The sequence below is a fragment of the Schistocerca americana genome, chromosome 3 (assembly GCF_021461395.2).
Source record: "Schistocerca americana isolate TAMUIC-IGC-003095 chromosome 3, iqSchAmer2.1, whole genome shotgun sequence".
In the NCBI taxonomy this organism is placed as follows: Eukaryota; Metazoa; Arthropoda; class Insecta; order Orthoptera; family Acrididae; genus Schistocerca; species Schistocerca americana.
The window spans coordinates 792,855,062-792,875,597 of record NC_060121.1 but is presented as its reverse complement, the minus strand read 5'-3'; the positions used below and the strand labels follow the sequence as shown (position 1 = coordinate 792,875,597).

The following is a 20,536-nucleotide window of genomic DNA, read 5'->3' as shown; positions in this document are numbered from 1 at the left end:
GTCACCCCTACCTGTGTATGCTCAGCCACTGCAGTAAGATTCTGTACACCATGGCCTGATGCAAGCCTGTTGCTAAGTTTGTTTGCCCACCTCTGCCCAGCTGCACCCGTGGGTGACCCCCCCCCCCCCCCCCCCCCCCCAACCCCTTCAGCTGCACCTGTACATGCATGTGATCTATAACATCCTAGTCTAACTTATCTCCATGCTGTATCATACGAATTGATTTTATTTGGAGCTGCTTGTACTTGTGTCACCAGCAAGTTGTTTGAGACAGCCAGTGGTTGCATTCAGTATCACTGGATCACTTTTCTTTGGTATATTGGCATCCAGATCTGCGTAATCATCCATTCTTGTCCTAATAACCATATTTATTACTGTGTCTTTTGTGCCTCTCTTGTCCATTGGTCGGATTGCAGTAGCTGTTACACTACCATTCTGAACGTCTGTTATGGTACTCAGTGCGCGAAGCATCATTCGTGTGTCTCATATGGCTATTACATTCGTGAAGAGTCATCCTGCATCCTTGTCTGTATCAAGTTTCACTGTTTCCGTTGGCAGCTTGCATAATTTGTCCCAACAATCTATCCTTTTGTTGCAAATTGAGGTTGTCTACTGCCACCAGAACTTCCTTAATATTTTTGTCAGGAACCTTGACAAGTTATCACAGTATTCAGTTTGTTTTGTAGTATATGCAAGATATTTATCTGTGTTATCTTGCAGTCCCAGTACTTCACTTTAATCAGTTATTTCTTACAATACTGTCACAAACTACGTACATTTTGGGGTTTAATACATCACTGCAGGACCACATATGTATTCCTGCCAAACAATATTTAACCAAGAACCCATGTTCAAATATTGCGTAATCTTGGTATATTTTTGCAGTGTCATGCAACGGACTGGTGACAAGCCAAATTCATTGCTCATCACCCCAGTAATTAAGCAAAACACCACAGAATGATTTTTATGAAAACCAGTGGATGGACATCTTTCCTCCCATTCATTCAAGTAGGGAATTGCTGGTGGCAAGACCTGCTGTCTTCTACAACTAGAACCTGCCCGTCTAATTCTGCCCCCGTGTTTATTCATACTGGAATGCATATGTTTCCTTGTACATAATTTGCACATTCAGCTGGAGCACAGGGATCTGCGAGTTCCAGGAAAAGATTTTCCACCACCATTCCTGCAGTGGTGGTGTCATACCCGTCAACTTCTTGAGTTCATAATTTTACTGCAAAGACTTCCACTCGCACAGTATGCAGTTCATTTTTGAGCTGTGGCTATTCTCTGCTAACACACTAAACATTTACCCCATGGTTAAAAATGATGGGCATAGAGTCTCTATTACTGATGTGCGTAGACCAATCCAGAAGCAACAAAAATGCCAGTGTGCTTGCTCAACCTGTCCTTTGCCGTCTAGCAGCAGTCAACTGTACTGACACACTCATATACTGGATCTACCATTATGCCTGAAACCACTAAAAATTTTAAGTTGTGCTTTCCAGGCACTAGTCCCATGTAAAAAAAAAATAAAAAAAAAAAATAAATAAAAAAAAAAAAACCACCGTGAATTCATTGTCCCAGGAAGAGGAAACTTTATTGACACATTCCTGGGGTCAGATACATCACATGATCACACTGACAGAACCACGGGCACATAGAAACAGGCAACAGAGCATGCACAATGTCGGCACTAGTACAGTGTATATCCACCTTTCGCAGCAATGCAGGCTGCTATTCTCCCATGGAGACGATCGTAGAGATGCTGGATGTAGTCCTGTGGAACGGCTTGCCATGCCATTTCCACCTGGCGCCTCAGTTGGACCAGCGTTCGTGCTGGACGTGCAGACCGCGTGAGACGACGCTTCATCCAGTCCCAAACATGCTCAATGGGGGACAGATCCGGAGATCTTGCTGGCCAGGGTAGTTGACTTACACCTTCTAGAGCACGTTGGGTGGCACGGGATACATGCGGACGTGCATTGTCCTGTTGGAACAGCAAGTTCCCTTGCCGGTCTAGGAATGGTAGAACGATGGGTTCGATGACGGTTTGGATGTACCGTGCACTATTCAGTGTCCTCTCGACGATCACCAGTGGTGTACGGCCAGTGTAGGAGATCGCTCCCCACACCATGATGCCGGGTGTTGGCCCTGTGTGCCTCGGTCGTATGCAGTCCTGATTGTGGCGCTCACCTGCACGGCGCCAAACACGCATACGACCATCATTGGCACCAAGGCAGAAGCGACTCTCATCGCTGAAGACGACACGTCTCCATTCATCCCTCCATTCACGCCTGTCGCGACACCACTGGAGGCGGGCTGCACGATGTTGGGGCGTGAGCGGAAGACGGCCTAACGGTGTGCGGGACCGTAGCCCAGCTTCATGGAGACGGTTGCGAATGGTCCTCGCCGATACCCCAGGAGCAACAGTGTCCCTAATTTGCTGGGAAGTGGCGGTGCAGTCCCCTACGGCACTGCGTAGGATCCTACGGTCTTGGCGTGCATCCGTGCGTCGCTGCGGTCCGGTCCCAGGTCGACGGGCATGTGCACCTTCCGCCGACCACTGGCGACAACATCGATGTACTGTGGAGACCTCACGCCCCACGTGTTGAGCAATTCGGCGGTACGTCCACCCGGCCTCCCGCATGCCTACTATACGCCCTCGCCCAAAGTCCGTCAACTGCACATACGGTTCACGTCCACGCTGTCGCGGCATGCTACCACTGTTAAAGACTGCGATGGAGCTCCGTATGCCACGGCAAACTGGCTGACACTGATGGCGTCGGTGCACAAATGCTGCGCAGCTAGCGCCATTCGACGGCCAACACCGCGGTTCCTGGTGTGTCCGCTGTGCCGTGCGTGTGATCATTGCTTGTACAGCCCTCTCGCAGTATCCGGAGCAAGTATGGTGGGTCTGACACACCGGTGTCAATGTGTTCTTTTTTCCATTTCCAGGAGTGTAGTCACCACTTGCTTGGTTTTATGGACATTGTTTTTTGTTGAATGTTTGGTGTTTCCTGTTTACTACCTTCCTTATACCTTTCTGCTTTTTTATGTTTTATCAAATTAGATTCATTTGTAGTGATTGAAAATAAAACAGAAATGGATTAGTACCTAATATTACAAATAAACATAAATTAACATACTAAATACTTTGTATTTGCAGATTGTTGTGCTGTCCATGTTAATTTGTCTAATATAACATATTAGTGTTGAATCATTCTTACCTTCTTCCTAAGTAGGCAGGCAGAGCAACTCATTTCCGAATGTAAAGTAACACAGTTTTATAGTAAGTAATTTACAGTTATTGTTCACTGGTTTTATTGGAAAAAATTCTCCTTTACTATTAACATGTCTGCATTGTTAAATGACTACAGGAAAGAGGACCCCATTTGGATTTTTATAATTTGTTTCATCAGAGATTACTTTCAACCAGTGACAACATTTTGTTTGGATATAAACACAACACTAACCTATTGAACTTAGCTTTCAATGATTGCTAAGTAACTGATTTTAAATTAGAATGGTGGTGGCAATATTAATAATAATAATAATAATAATAATAATAACAGTAACAATAACAATAAACAGAGATCAGAAAACAGAGAAAACAAAACTACTACAGTTTCAAAGAGTGTAATATACCTCTTTAATAAATTTTTTTGGGGACTTTTTCCTCTTAAGCTATCTGTTGACAAAAGATGCAAATAGTGCTGATGCCTGCATGATTGTAACGTGTCCTGATTTGAGCAAGAATTAGTTGGGTAACTTTCATTCAGTACTTATGGCAAAGGACTGACACTTCATTACCATCGCATTTCCCACTTGCCTATCTGTTATTCTTTTGGGGAAAGAATGGCATTGTTTGGAGACTGATTGACATATTTTCATTAACACAATTGCATAAGTTTCATACTGTCCACTGGTATTGAACACTATTGGCAATGACTAGAACAATACAAGCAGGATCGGAGTGGGCTCCAAGTAATGCTTTGTCATACGAAGTTGTTGTTGTTGTTGTTGTTTTGGTTTTGGTGTCACACACTGTCAAGTCACATTAATGTGACCACTTGTCAAAAGCCTGGATAACAACCTTTTGGGGTGCAGACTGCTGTGGGACGTACAGGAAGAGAGTCAGAGAGGTTCTGCAAGGTACTGAAAGTGTTATGGAACCATACCGACAACAGTGCCATAGCCAGTTGCGCTAAGTTTCTCTGCTGAGAACCCCTGGTGCAAACAGCCCAATGTAGGTGATGCCACAGATTCTCAGTAGGGTTTAAATTCGGGGACTTCGGTGGCCAGGTGAGTATGGTTAACTCATGCTGGTGCTCTTCAACCACACAGGTACACTGCAAACTGTATGACCTGTTGAATTATTGTGCTGAGGAAAAACAAACTGCTTAGGGGATGGAAGAGGTCACACAGCAGATACCACAAAAACATTCTCCAGCCCAGGGCTTCCCAATCTTTTCAGCTATCAGACCCCTTCTTCAGTCGAAAATCCACGGTGGACCCCGAGACAGTCAAGAGCACAGTAACTTTAAATTTCAGAGCGAAACCTATGGGAACTGAAAGCTTCTTAATGCAAGTGCTACGTTCCCAATGACCCCCCCCCCCCCCCCCCCCCCCCCCCGCGATATATCAATAGTCTTTGGTTTAGAGATGAATGAAAACAACTTGAAATTAACAATCCAGTTTGAATTCCTGCTGTATCCAGACACTTACTAGTAGATTTACTCCCTTTGTTCAGCACACTGTAGTCTGATTAAAATTACTTGGTAATTGACATTTCACATGTTGGAGCTGCCATCCTCCAAGAGCAATCAATGTCATGTCCAAACTGTTCGCTGTTGACAAGCTGCCGCTTGTGGTCTGTTCACTTCCACTGTTTGGGTACTGTTGTGTAAGGATCATGCATATTTCGTTTGTGTGTGTGTGTGTGCGCGCGTGTTTTCGTGAAATCCGAAGAAAAATGTTCAGATGTATATAAAGTCTATGGGACTTAACTGCTGAGGTCATCGGTCCCTAGTCTTACACACTATTAACCTAAGTTTAACTTCTGCTAAGGACAACACACGCACACACACACACACACACACACACACACACACACACACACACGAGGGAGGACTCGAACCTCCGGCGGGGGCGGCCGCACAATCCGTGACGACATGGCACCCTAGACTGCGCGGCCATGCCGTGCGGCTGTGAAGAAAAGAGGCAGACCCATGATTCGGGATACAAACACATCACAAAAGGAAAGAGGCCAAGGAATTGCCTTTAAAGGACTATTGTTGCATCTGTTGTGCAATGTGTGGGAATACATTCAGCCAGTTTACATGCGTTTTCAAAACCGGATTTCGTTAGCCGATGTCCCAGTTCCTCTTTTGGTTGGGCAGGTAAACATTTCAAAATCTATTCTGGAAATCTGCTTTTATGAAGCCGTTTTCCAGTTCCACAATCGATTTTCGTGCCCATGTAAACAGCTTGGAAAGTCTAGTTATTTTTACGTCTTTGCGTATATTCTGAATGGCAACTGTCAGTCCGTAGCCGGCAGCTAGCAGGCTGCTTTGCAACAGTGTACTGTCAGTTGGTAGCTGGCAACTGGCAGGCAGCATGGCAACAGTTTAGCCACAGCTGACAGCTTCAACTACTACTTGGACACTATATCGTGGCAGTCAGCCTCGACTGTGAAAAAAATTAGGAAAACAAACAAACAGACTCTCTTATTTCTATATAAGAAGACAAAGCATTTCATAGAACGTAAGACTTTTTTTCTCAAAGGAAACAATTCTGGCTGAGGCGGTTTACCTTTTACAAGGTGGCACATGAAAAGCCCTCATTTGTTTACGCTCGCAGCCAGTGGGCACAATATAGTGTCAGAGTAATAGCAAGTAATTGTAATTGAAGTATAGGTAGGCCATATTTTTAACTGAGAGGATGGAATATATTATAAAGAAAAGAAGTTAGCTTTAGAGATAATTTTAATTTTCATAACAAAAATATCAATGCCAATAGAATTCAATTAATAATTATTTTGTAAATGATAGAAGACAGAAACAAAATTCCTACAGAGCTATAGTTCAGGTACGTTCACTGAACATCTACGAAGAAAAATGCTTACTTCTTTACTATAGGTGAGTCTGTAGGAATAACAAGGGAATCCTAATGTGATGGTTGAGGGTGCTTCTGCTGACACAATTTTGAAAAGTTGGGTTCAATTCTTGACAACTGGAGACGGATGTCTGGTTCCGCATCTAGACAGCTTCGGTACTTAGTTTTGTGGGCAGCATAGATTGAGAATCCAGATTCACACATGTATGTTGTGGCAAACGGAAGAAGTACATGTTTTGCCTTTTCAACAAGGGGGTAGTATTTCTTGTTATCCAAAAGTGTGAGTAACCATCAATGTCAAAACTTAATTTCAAGGTAGGGTTTGTGGCAATTTCTATCAACAACTCATATTCATTTGATGATAGAATGTTTGGCTTCTTGGATACAGTGAATGGGTTAACCACCCATTCGTATTTCTGCAGCTTCTCATCTTTAGCTGTTGGGAAATAATGCTCCAACAATGACATCAAGTTCGGAGATGTTCCAGGATTTGATGATACAAATTCTTCCCTAGTGCCAATGTTTTGTTTTTCAAAAACTCCTTGAGAAGAGGAAAACACTCTACCTCCACCTCCTTGACACTCTCTGCCCAAAAATTGATTTTCCTCTTGAATGCTCAAACTTTGTCGATAGCAGTGACTATTGTTTCACTTTGCCCTTGGCGTGAAATATTCGTTTTGGAGAAAATATCTGACAAATAGGCAAGTATACACTGCCAATTTTCGTCATTAATAAGGTCTGCTAATTTGGTGTTATGCTCCAAAAGGAAAGCTAAGACTTCCAATCTTAATTCGTACAACCGAGAGAGTGCGAATCCATGTGAGAGCCACCTCAGTTCTGTGTGGAGAAGCAGGGAACAATGAAGGCTTGCCATATCTTCACACAGTATTGTGAAAAGTCTTGACTTCAACGGCCTTGATTTTATGTAGTTAATGATTTGAATGGATTCGTCTAAAACTTTTTTGAGTGAAACAGGCATTGGTTTCGTAGCTAAAATCTGTGGAGAGCACAATGACTACTGCTGCAATTCTTGGCGTTATCTTTTATTTTTGTTATTGCTCCGACTGTAGGACCCATCATAGCTTTTGCACCATCTGTGCACGCATCTATGTAACTAGACCATGAAACTTCATTAGTCCTTAAAAAATCATCCAATAGATAGAATATTTCAGTACCTGTTGTGTTTGCAGGTAGTGGTCTGCACAATAAGCGGTCCTCCTCAAAACATCCAGAATACTCATAACGGACAAAAGCCAATAAAATCGCTAATCCTGCAACATCAGTGGATTCATCTATCTGCAGAGAAAATGAATTGTGTCTTTCACATCAGTTGACATGTCAACAATGCATCTCTTGACAGTATTGTTTGATAATGGCACCGAAGATACAAGCTTTACTGCCTTTTCGTCTAGCATGCAAGAAACATTATCATTAACACACGACTTTATGAGATTTTCTGCAATGGTATGAGCTTTGCCTGTTTTTGCCACTCAATAACTAACCAAGAAAGAAGCTTTTAATGATTTTTCATTAATTGTTTGTGCATGAAGTTTCATGCAGTGCTGAGAAGCAGCTAGTTCAGTACTCTTTCTTTTGAAAAAATCGATGTCTTTAGCCTGGATATCTGGGTGAGTACCTTCAAAATGACGGCGCAATTTAACTGAAACTATTGAACTGTTCGGAAGGACTCGTGCACAAATTACACACTGAGCTTTACCTTCCTTTGTCTCCATAAAGCCCATTTCTAAATAGCTTTCGTTGTTCTTACACATCTTGGTTATTCCACTTCCACAGGATATTGCAACCAATGGAGTACTTTCAGTGTTTTCACATAATAAATCCGGCTGTGGAGCTTCTTGTGATTGTTCTTCCTTTGGTCATCCTCCCTCCTCATTCATTTCAACTGGAAACTTCCCTTGTTGTGAAGGCAATGGAGAAATTGCACCCTTCTTCAGTGATCCTGACTTAAGCCACCAATCCATGTTAGAGGTAATAAACAGGTAAAAAATCGACTTATGAAAAAGGTAATGTGCTGACAAAGCAAGTTTAACATTTAATGATGCTTGGGGCTGCATACGTGCCAGCGAGCGCTGTGATTGGTTGACAAAGCTCGCTCCGCGCATGCGTAAAAGGTTTCAGTGCATCTAGTGCCATGAGCTGGTGCACAAAAGGCCCCCGTATTGTTGCGAAACAGTCGATCAGAAAAGCCACATTCTCCAGCACTAAACTGTGTATGCATTCTCACTTAGGAACCGCAAAGGCTGCGTGGGAATACGACCTGAAGTAAAAGTACACGTTTTTCACACGAAAGAAAAATAAAAAAAAGTGATAAATTTGATTTTCTCATTTTTATTCAATAATTTTACTCATTATTTTACACGATTTGGTGAAAGGTGGCCACGGACCCCCTAGAAAGAGCCGGCGGACCCCTAAGGGGTCCACGGACCTCACGTTGGGAAGCCCTGCTCCAGCCCATTGTGCAAGCAGGGTGTTTGCTTTCAGGTATTTCGTGCCATATGTGTGAATGGCCATCTGTCCAATTCACCTGAAAAGTCCACCTTTTGCCACTCAGTGGATGTCCAATTGTGGTATTGCCAAGCAAATTCCACCATTTGTCGCTGATGAACAGCAGTTAGGTCCCTAAACAGCAACATTTAGTGAACGATCATTGAAGGTACAATGTTGGTAGCCTCTTGGTTCATCTGGGCAGCCAGTTGCTCGACACTTGCACATCTGTTTGCTCATATACATGTCCACAGTCATCATTCATCCCAGTAATCTATCACCCGTGATGCACTACAGTTGTCTCGGCACCAGATTTGGGCTGCGCTGTTTTGCAAGGCTCAGTATACTTTAACCATGGTGGCATGCAAACAGTTTACAAACTTAGCTATTTCAGAAATACTTTCACTTTTGTCCCAAAAAGCCAATGATCATACTCATTTGGATGTCACATAAATCACGCTGTCTCTGCATTATGACAACAACTGCACCATTTTTCACATTCCCACCCCAACATGCTTTATATACACTCCACTGCTAGCACTACCACCTGCTATCTATGAGTGGTTTTCACATTTTATGTCAGACGTATGCTGTGGTTACATTAACATGTGACTGAACCATGTGTAATCTCTGCTGGTGTCACTGAATTGTTAAAAAAAAATTATATGACTGTGCTAATCAACATGAACTGAATCTTTAAGGTCTGGATCATGATTACTACATGTTTTTATTTGAACTTAATCATGATTCTTTGAAAAACAATCTTCACTGAAGTTCAGTGTGACAAAAAACAACACAAATGTGCCATTATTTTCCGTGGTTATATATTCTGTCTGTCTGTGTGTGTGTGTGTGTGTGTGTGTGTGTGTGTGTGTGTGTGTGTGTAGGCTCTAATTAAACAATTCAATATAAGGAATTCTTCCAGTTACATGAAAGCCATCTTACCAAAATGAAGGCTAGGCATCAACAGCTACTTTCATATGCTTCACTAGCAGTCACACTGTAGAGCCAGCATTTTTAGTTAAAAAATATCAGATTGTTAGTAGCAGTTACTGGCATTGCTGGTGTGCTGCTATTTGTGGGATATTCTGTGCACACAACATTAACAGGCATACAGTAACAATTAAATAAAGGGAGTAAACACGGAAATGTGTTATTTTGAGTATGGTATGCTCACAGGTTGCATTCCCGGTTCTCTGTCATGCAGTTATGAGTGTATGTCAACTCATATTTGTTTCCGTCTCCATCCATTTGGATTTATTCCTCAGACCAATGAGTTTTTCGCGGTGGCCACTACAGCATTCTGCCCATCCAGCTCATTAGGGTGGCTAATGGTGAGCACTGCCACACCGATTTTTAACCATGAGCATATTATACTGCTTTGTGTCCCACATCTGACTGTGCTTGCATGCGACACATTAACAGTGACTTCTTAAATACTTGATCACTACCAGATATTATAGACTTTTCTTTCTTTTTACAATTGTATCATGGCAACATTTATAACAACAGTTCATTTTCTGCAAACATCTATTTAAATAAATTTCAAATACTTGTTTATTTAAAAATAGAAAGTATTGGAAATACCAGACACAAGCCGTATTTGATAAATTTAGAATACTATATTGCCAATAAAAAATTTAAGAAAGTAAATCTGTAAGTGGTATGTTACTACTTTCATTCTTTTCTTGTAATTTTTAAATAATATGTAAATTGAGAACATTCTGCAAACTTACTTTTCTGCCCAAATATGATTAGATGCTGCCATTTCCATTATTTGTTTCCTATACTCTACTAGACCAAGTCGGGTAATGAAATGTCCTTGTAGAAGTAAATAATTTAGGCGAAAGGTAAGAACTCGCTGAATAATAGTCATTGAGACATTGAAAGGCACATAAACAAGTTTAAAAACTTCCCCAGCTCCCAGATGAATCTTCCTTCGAGCAAGAGTGTGTGTGTGTGTGTGTGTGTGTGTGTGTGTGTGTGCTCGCATGCGCACGCGTGCGCTTTTTTTTTTTTTAAAAGATTTATATGGAAGCTGGCAAAGTTTTCAGTTGATAAGCTGTTACATTTACTTATAAAATATTTAGACCAAGTTTGTTTTGCTGATTTTGACTTACCTACTTCACAATGTGTACTGCCATGTAATAGTGTATCTGCATCTGAATTGTGTTTTGAGATGTATTTCCTGTTTCAACACAATGATTTTGTTAAGAATTTATTGCATAGTGCCGTGAATTCATTTTCCAGGGCCAGCTGGCATTGTTTAAGCAACAACTAAACCACATGGCAAAGCAGCTTGAGAGCAAGTCAATGAAAGTTATGGATATGGCTATTCAGTCTGATCCACTACCTCCAGATGAAAATATTGAGAAGGTAAATACAAACTATATTGTGCAATGTGAAAAGTTTTATTTTGGCTGTGTTTTAAGTATTTACCTGAGACTAATTTATATTTAAGAGATTGATGATTGCTCTTTCCAGAGTAGTGGTAGTAGAAGATAAGTAAATTGTTAGAGTTTCTGAGATCATACAACAGAGAAGTGAAAAAAGAATATTTTTTCCTTCTTGTGAAATCCTGTGACAGTGACCATAGCTACTATTCTGATCATAATTGTTTTTAAAATTGAATTCAACTATGTTACCATATTCCCCATGGCTGTTATTCTGATATTAATTGTTTTAAAAATTGAATTCAACTATCTTACAATATTCATCATCAAGGTGCAGTATCATCACACAGATAATAGATGCACCAGTTGTTATCACCTTATAGTGATCATTTTTAGTTTATATCTATGCACATTACTTTTTTGTGTGATACAAGAAAATTAAACATGTGTTTTTCTATGTGTGTGTTCATAAGCTATCAAAATGTACTGACAATTTAAAAATGTGTTACATTTCACAAGATTTTTCTGTACAGTCTCTTGGTGTGGCACTTCATCAAATTGTCCAGCTTTTATAAATCGTGTATATGCTGTATAATACTCCTTGCTAAATATATTGGGGGAAGGGGGGAATTGCTTTTCAGCCTTCCACATTAACACACTTCTTCATTCAAGGTAGAAGTGGTAGAAGAAGAGAAGAAAAGGTGTATGAATGTAGAGATAGTAATTGCATTTGAAAGACATGAGGAGACATTCTATAAATATCTGTCAAGTCCAAGTATTGAACCAGTTTCCCAAAACCCTCAAAGCAATTGGATCATTGATTTATCTACTGAATAACATATGTTTAGTAGAATTGGTATCCTGAACAGTGTCAGTACTTAACTGAAGAATTACAACTGAGGTGTGTCAGGAAAGTAATGAGACTAATATTTTTAAATGATTAATGGAAAATCTCATATGAGATGTGAAACAAATACTAACAAAGAGATAGAGGGGCTGGCCAGTACTTACCTCAGCTCAGTACAGCCGATAGATACACATAAAACAGAACCGAAAATTTACGTTCCTAGCTTTTGGAACAAATGTTCCTTCATCGGGGAGGAGAGAGGGGAAAGAAAGGGAAGAATGGAAAGGAGATTCAGTTACTCACAACCCAGGTCATGAAGCAACAGGGAAAGGAAAATAGGGAGGGTAGCAAGGATGGAGGCATGGTTGTCAGAGGGAAGCCAAAGATATTCTACTGTAAGTACTGTGCCAGCTTCAAACCAAAGAGGATGCATACAGAAGTAAAGAGGTATATAGTATAAAGATAAACACAACTATGTAGGATGAAAAGATGCGTGAATGGCTAAAGAGGAAAGGGAAAGAGGAGAAAACTGAAGAGTAAATGGGATTGAGGTTGTTTAACGTAGGTTCAGTCCAGGGGGATGACGCGATGAAAGGATATGTTGGCGTGCAAGTTCCCATCTCCGCAGTTCAGAGGGACTGGTGTTGGGTGGGAGAAGCCAAATGGCACATACGGTGTAGCAGGTTCCTAGGTCCCTAGAATTATGCTGGAGGGCATGCTCCGCTACTGGGTATTGGGCATCTCCTAGGCGGACAGTTCGTCTGTGTCCGTTCATGCGCTCAGCCAGTTTAGTTGTTGTCATGCTGATGTAAAAGGCTGTGCAGTGCAGGCATGTCAGTTGATAAATGACATGTGTAGTTTCACACGTGGCCCTGCCTTGAATTGTGTATGTTTTACCAGTAGCGGGGCTGGAGTAGGTGGTTGTGGGGGGATGCATGGGGCAGGTTTTGCAGTGGGGTCGGTTACAGGGGTAGGAACCGCTGGGTGGAGAAGGTAGTCTGGGAATATTGTAGGGTTTAACAAGGATGTTACGGAGGTTAGGGGGGTGACGAAAGGCAACTCTGGGTGGTGTGGGGAGAATTTTGTCAAGGGATGATCTCATTTCAGGGGTTGACTTGAGAAAGTCATATTCCTGGCGGAGTAATTTGTTGATGTTTTCGAGGCCAGGATAATATTGGGTGACAAGGGGGATGCTTCTGTGTGGTCTGGGGGTAGGAACATTGTTGTTGGATGGGGAGGAATGTATTGCTCGGGAAATCTGTTTGTGGACAAGGTCTGCAGGATAGTTGCGGGAGAGGAAAGCATTGGTCAGGTTATTGGTGTAATTGTTGAGGGATTCGTCACTGGAGCAGATACGTTTGCCACGAATACCTAGGCTGTAGGGAAGGGAGCGTTTGATGTGGAAAGGATGGCAGCTATCAAAGTGAAGGTACTGTTGTTTGTTTGTGGGTTTGACATGGACAGAGGTGTGGATGTGAGCTTCAACAAGATGAAGGTCAACATCCAGGAAGGTGGCTTGGGTTTTGGAGAAGGACCAGGTGAAATTCAGATTCGAAAAGGAGTTGAGGTTACGGAGGAAATTAAGGAGTGTTTCTTCACCATGAGTCCAGATCACAAAGATGTCATCTATAAACCTATACCAGGCCAGGGGAAGCAGCTGTTGGGTCTTCAGGAAAGCCTCCTCCATGCGGCCCATGAAGAGGTTGGCATAGGACGGAGCCATCCTGGTTCCCATGGCCGTTCCCCTGATTTGTTTGTAGGTCTGGCCTTCAAAAGTGAAGTAATTATGGGTGAGGATGAAGTTGGTAAGTGTGATAAGGAACGAGGTTTTTGGAAGATCTTCGGGTGGGCGTTGGGAGAGGTAGTGCTCAAGGGCAGAGAGACCATGGGTATGTGGGATGTTTGTGTAAAGGGATGTAGCATCTATGGTGACAAGAAAGGTTTCAGGTGGGAGAGGAGTGGGAATGGATTTGAGGCGTTCTAGGAAGTGGTTTGTGTCTTTGATGTAGGATGGGAGTCTGCGGGTGATAGGTTGGAGGTGCTGGTCTACCAGAGCTGAGATACGTTCGGTTGGGGCTTTGAAGCCTGCCACAATAGGACGGCCAGGATGGTTCTCTTTGTGGATTTTGGGTAATAGGTAGAAGGTAGGGGTATGTGGCTCAGGTGGAGTGAGTAAGTCTATGGAAGCCATTGTGAGGCCTTGTGAGGGACCTTGGATTTTTAGGATATTTTGCAGCTCAGTCTGGATGGAGGGAATGGGATCCTGGGTAACAGCTTTGTAGGTTGAGGTGTCGGAGAGTTGACGCAGTCCTTCTGCCACATAATCCACACGGTCAAGTACGACAGTTGTGGAGCCTTTATCCGCCGGAGGATGACAATAGAGCGGTCTATTTTCAGCTCCTTAATGGCACGGGATTCTACTTGACCGTGTGGAGTATGTGGCAGAAGGACTGCGTCAACTCTCCGACACCTCAACCTACAAAGCTGTTACCCAGGATCCCATTCCCTCCATCCAGACTGAGCTGCAAAAAATCCTAAAAATCCAAGGTCCCTCACAAGGCCTCACAATGGCTTCCATAGACTTACTCACTCCACCTGAGCCACGTACCCCTACCTTCTACTTATTACCCAAAATCCACAAAGAGAACCATCCTGGCCGTCCTATTGTGGCAGGCTTCAAAGCCCCAACCGAACGTATCTCAGCTCTGGTAGACCAGCACCTCCAATCTATCACCCGCAGACTCCCATCCTACATCAAAGACACAAACCACTTCCTAGAACGCCTCAAATCCATTCCCACTCCTCTCCCACCTGAAACCTTTCTTGTCACCATAGATGCTACATTCCTTTACACAAACATCCCACATACCCATGGTCTCTCTGCCCTTGAGCACTACCTCTCCCAACGCCCACCCGAAGATCTTCCAAAAACCTCGTTCCTTATCACACTTACCAACTTCATCCTCACCCATAATTACTTCACTTTTGAAGGCCAGACCTACAAACAAATCAGGGGAACGGCCATGGGAACCAGGATGGCTCCGTCCTATGCCAACCTCTTCATGGGCCGCATGGAGGAGGCTTTCCTGAAGACCCAACAGCTGCTTCCCCTGGCCTGGTATAGGTTTATAGATGACATCTTTGTGGTCTGGACTCATGGTGAAGAAACACTCCTTAATTTCCTCCATAACCTCAACTCCTTTTCGAATCTGAATTTCACCTGGTCCTTCTCCAAAACCCAAGCCACCTTCCTGGATGTTGACCTTCATCTTGTTGAAGCTCACATCCACACCTCTGTCCATATCAAACCCACAAACAAACAACAGTATCTTCACTTTGATACCTGCCGTCCTTTCCACATCAAACGCTCCCTTCCCTACAGCCTAGGTATTCGTGGCAAATGTATCTGCTCCAGTGACGTATCCCTCAACAATTACACCAATAACCTGACCAATGCTTTCCTCTCCCGCAATTATCCTGCAGACCTTGTCCACAAACAGATTTCCCGAGCAATACATTCCTCCCCATCCAACAACAATGTTCCTACCCCCAGACCCCACAGAAGCATCCCCCTTGTCACCCAATATTATCCTGGCCTCGAAAACATCAACAAATTACTCCGCCAGGGATATGACTTTCTCAAGTCAACCCCTGAAATGAGATCATCCCTTGACAAAATTCTCCCCACACCACCCAGAGTTGCCTTTCGTCGCCCCCCTAACCTCCGTAACATCCTTGTTAAACCCTACAATATTCCCAGACTACCTTCTCCACCCAGCGGTTCCTACCCCTGTAACCGACCCCACTGCAAAACCTGCCCCATGCATCCCCCCACAACCACCTACTCCAGCCCCACTACTGGTAAAACATACACAATTCAAAGCAGGGCCACATGTGAAACTACACATGTCATTTATCAACTGACATGCCTGCACTGCACAGCCTTTTACATCGGCATGACAACAACTAAACTGGCTGAGCGCATGAACGGACACAGACGAACTGTCCGCCTAGGAGATGTCCAATACCCAGTAGCGGAGCATGCCCTCCAGCATAATTCTAGGGACCTAGGAACCTGCTACACCATATGTGCCATTTGGCTTCTCCCACCCAACACCAGTCCCTCTGAACTGCGGAGATGGGAACTTGCACTCTAACACATCCTTTCATCGCGTCATCCCCCTGGACTGAACCTACGTTAAACAACCTCGATCCCATTTACTCTTCAGTTTTCTCCTCTTTCCCTTTCCTCTTTAGCCATTCACGCATCTTTTCATCCTACATAGTTGTGTTTATCTTTATACTATATACCTCTTTACTTCTGTATGCATCCTCTTTGGTTTGAAGCTGGCACAGTACTTACAGTAGAATATCTTTGGCTTCCCTCTGACAGCCATGCCTCCATCCTTGCTACCCTCCCTATTTTCCTTTCCCTGTTGCTTCATGACCTGGGTTGTGAGTAACTGAATCTCCTTTCCATTCTTCCCTTTCTTTCCCCTCTCTCCTCCCCGATGAAGGAACATTTGTTCCAAAAGCTAGGAACGTAAATTTTCGGTTCTGTTTTATGTGTTTTATGTGTATCTATCGGCTGTACTGAGCTGAGGTAAGTACTGGCCAGCCCATCTATCTCTTTGTTAGACTAATATTTTTATCTACCAATGTTTTTATTTTTTTCATACAATGATATTGTCCCCTCCAAAGTTGTTCCCTGTGGCCAACAAAGATGCCATGAATGTATGCTGCAAATGGACCTCCAAGATAGTGTGTACATTTGTGTCTTTCCAAACATGTCATTGTTTTGAATGAAAATGCCATTTCTGGTAACTGTTGATCATGGCATTTTGGTTCAGCAGTCAGTTATGGTGATTTTTATGGTGTTGAAAATAACGTTCTCTCTTCAGCTCCTGCAGAAGTTGCACGTGCAAGGGATACAGTAATTGATGATGTACTGTTCTTAACATAGGTGCTTTAACAGTTAAGGGTGCAGCGAATCTCTGAATATTAGTATTCAATGAGCATTCTGCTGCTGGATACAGATCTGCCTCCTCCACCGCAACTGTTGTGCGATGTCGCTGCCTACCAGCATTGACCATTACAGATGCCTAGCGACCTGTCTGTCTCAAATCATGCTGTTCGAGGTGGTGCAGATTTGCATACTGGACTTGCATTCTTTTGGACAACAGTTCAAGTACATGTCCATCCATCTCGATGAAAGTTTCCCATTTCCTGAACCTCCCATTCAAAATGCTGGGATGGTTGCTTTCAAAGAGCATAGCTGATTTCCCTCTCCATGCTTGAAACATTCCAAGCTTGTGCTCCATCTCTAGTGACCTCAATGTTGGTGGGTCATTGTACCCTAATTTCCTTCCTTCCTTTTGTATGACGAGTTAGACACACAACTGTTCTTGGAGTGGGATGTTGTCTAACAGGAAAAATTCAACACACACATGGAAAGCAGCAGCAGCAGCAGAGTTCTGGTGGTCCTGATCATAAATCAAAACCATATCAATGAATTCATCATTACCACATTCCATTGTCTTCTTTCCACTACAGCAACTAACTGTCCAAATGTTTACATTCAGTGCTAGCATCCTGCAGCAGTGGGTTGCATTAGTGCTTACAGTACCAAGTTGCAATGACACTTTCAGTTTATTTGTTTAGTGCAGTTTCCACTAGTAACCTTTGTAGTCTGCAATTGAGGCACTCTAGAACAAGACTTCCTGAAATCAGTCAGTAACTTGTACATATTACACTATCACAGCATGTATTCTGAAATCACAATAGTAGTTTGTTTATATTTGACTGAAATTTAGTCCATGTACAAGAGTTTAAAATGAACAAAAAAACAATTTCAGACATTCGATGCACTGTATCTCGATCTCAGTATATTTCAATTAAGTTGTTGTTCCAGAGAATGCCTTGATTATGGAGTACCTTGTTTATTAACCAATCATTATTTCTTTGCTTTTGGCTATTACAGAGGCCAATAGAGCTTAAAGATAATTTATAAATAGCTTAAAATCTCCATCAGGTGCTGCGTTTGCAGTTACTGTTACAAAGAATTTGTTACAAAATTCATCTTGTATTGCACATGCATCCTGATGCTGCTCTGAGTAGCAATGTTTGTTAATGAATGAAAGTTTTTGATTAATGTAGTAACTCTTCTTTGCTTTATACTGACACTACAAAAGTTAGGTATTAACCTAAATCCTATCACACTTAATATATCTGTACAGGTGGACATGACATTCAGAGGGGCAGATTGTCAAGTGAGTTTGACAGCTCTTAATTCACCACAGTTTATTAATTTTACTCCTCAGTCCTTGTGTACTTCAATGTAATGAAAGCAATAGATAAGAGTTTGTACTGTTTGTCCTATAATTAGGTAGAAATTAAAGTTTTTAAAAGCAGTTTGCGTGATTTTCTTATGCTGTGATTATGCTGCTCAATTACTTTCTAAAACTGAATATTTATTTCAAACATAATCTCTCTTAAAACTTTCTTTCTGCGTTTAAAATACGCTGCTCTGGTATCTGTAATCACTGATATTATACAATTCATGAAAGAGGTCTTCACAATGCCTTAAGCTGTTTGCTGTTAGCCAGTGTTCCTGTCACAGAACCCTAGACTTCTCATTTGATTTAAATTCATCAGTAATGTACAGTGTGAAAATACTTACCTATGTTTTCCTCTAGAACTTGACACATTTTCACATGCCCTCTTCGAATGACTCTTTATCTCCCCTATAACTGTGTAAGCCATCAACCTTCATACTGATTTCATATCTGGTAGCATCATAACATTTTTCAGTCTATCAATAGATCCTCCACTTTGGCAATGGCCACACTTTCTCCATATGAAAATTTCCCTTAGAGCCTGTGCAAGTCCCGTCAGCATGACAAACACACTGTGCAAAGGTGTTGGGGGTGTTTCACTGCAACCTTTATCAGAAGTGAGTATCCTCCCCACAAGGTTTATTAACAGATCATTGCATACTCTACCTTTCCAGAGTCCTTACTTCTTGCACACACCATCTCTAACCAGCCACTGAAGAGGCAAACACTTGGTGCATATCTCTTACATTTTCCATTAAGATATTATCTTTTCAGCCAGTGTAAAGGCATGTTATGAAAAACTAAGTGGATGTTTGTTATGCCACAGAATATTTTAACAATTGTTTTTACAATACTGCAAATTCCAATAGGGAATCAACCATCATGATGCTGTAAACAGAACCTGGATTCATCTGAAAAAATGACGTTTTGCCATTCGTGCACCCAGGTTTGTCATTGAGTACACCATCGCAGGTGCTCCTGTCTGTGATGCAGTGTCAAGGGTAACCGCAGCCATGGTCTCCGAGCTGATAGTCCATGCTGCTGCAAACGTCGTCCAACTGTTTGTGCAGATGGTTGTTGTCTTGCAAACGTCCCCATCTGTTGACTCGGGGATCGAGATGTGGCTGCACGATCCGTTACAGCCATGCGGATAAGATGCCTGTCATCTCGACTGCTAGTGATACGAGGCCATTGGGATCCAGCATGGCGTTCCGTATTACCCTACTGAACCCACCGATTCCATTTTCTGCTAACAGTCATTGGATCTCGACCATCACAAGCAGCAATGTCGCGATACCATAAACCACAATCGCGATAAGCTACAGTCTGACCTTTATCAAAGTCGGAAACGTGATGGTACACATTTCTCCTGCTTACAGGAGGCATCACAACAACGTTTCACCAGGCAACGCCGGTCTAGTGCTGTTTGTGTATGAGAAATCGGTTGGAAACTATCCTCGTGTCAGCACGTTGTAGGTGTCGCCACCGGTGCCAGCCTTCAGTGAATGTTCTGAAAAGCTAATCATTTACATATCACAGCATCTTTTTCCTGTCGGTTAAATTTCACATCTGTAGCACATCATCTTCTTGGTGTAGCAATGTTAATGGTCAGTAGTGTAGATTCTGTTTTCCTTGCTCCTTTGGCACTAATGGCAGATTTGAGGACTACAATACACAGTTGTCGACAGTGACAGTAACCAGTATATGGATACGCTTTACCTAAAGAACAGTACAGAGAGTAGACTCGGAATGGTTTATGTATATCATAATAGGTAGTGGCATCAAAAACAACACTGTGCATCACATCCATACTACACTGGACTACCTGTTTCACAGTGTGCCCATAGGCTTGCCCAAGAACAGTGGTTCCCAACCTGGGGTTAATTACCCCCTGAGAGGTGGAATGAAATTTTCTGAGGGGTAAAAGCTAAACAATTTGATTCTGTCTCAGTCATGAAACTAAATTATTTTCACAATTTTGTAAGATTCTAATATTGATTACATAAGTTATCAATAATTACTTTTTCTCAAACAGTAGCATTAATGCTTTGGAGGTTACAGGTTCCTGACATAGTCCACCCACAACACACACATGTTGTCTTTTTCCTGTACATCACTGATGATAAAAATGAGACATATAAGTGACAGATACTAATTATCTCAAGAAAATGTCTTCTTCAAGTTGTAGGTAGTGCCTGCAGTAGTCCAAAAATTGCTTCATTACTCACTTTGAAACAGATAAATGAATTAATTGACACCTTGACACAGCAGTTTCTACATAAGGACTACTATAGTGCTGTGCACAGTATTATTGTTATTACTATTACTATTGGTGGCTCTGG

General features: G+C 42.3%; 1 protein-coding gene across 2 annotated transcripts in view; it reads left to right on the top strand.

The window, feature by feature from the left end:
- LOC124605312 (nucleoprotein TPR-like) overlaps positions 1–20,536 on the top strand; it is a 404,625-nt gene that overhangs the window by 113,875 nt on the left and 270,214 nt on the right. For both annotated transcript variants that reach the window (XM_047136896.1, XM_047136895.1), the window contains exon 10: positions 10,870–10,995. In XM_047136896.1, the coding sequence (XP_046992852.1) occupies positions 10,870–10,995 (126 nt within the window). The remainder of the gene's footprint in view (positions 1–10,869; positions 10,996–20,536) is intronic.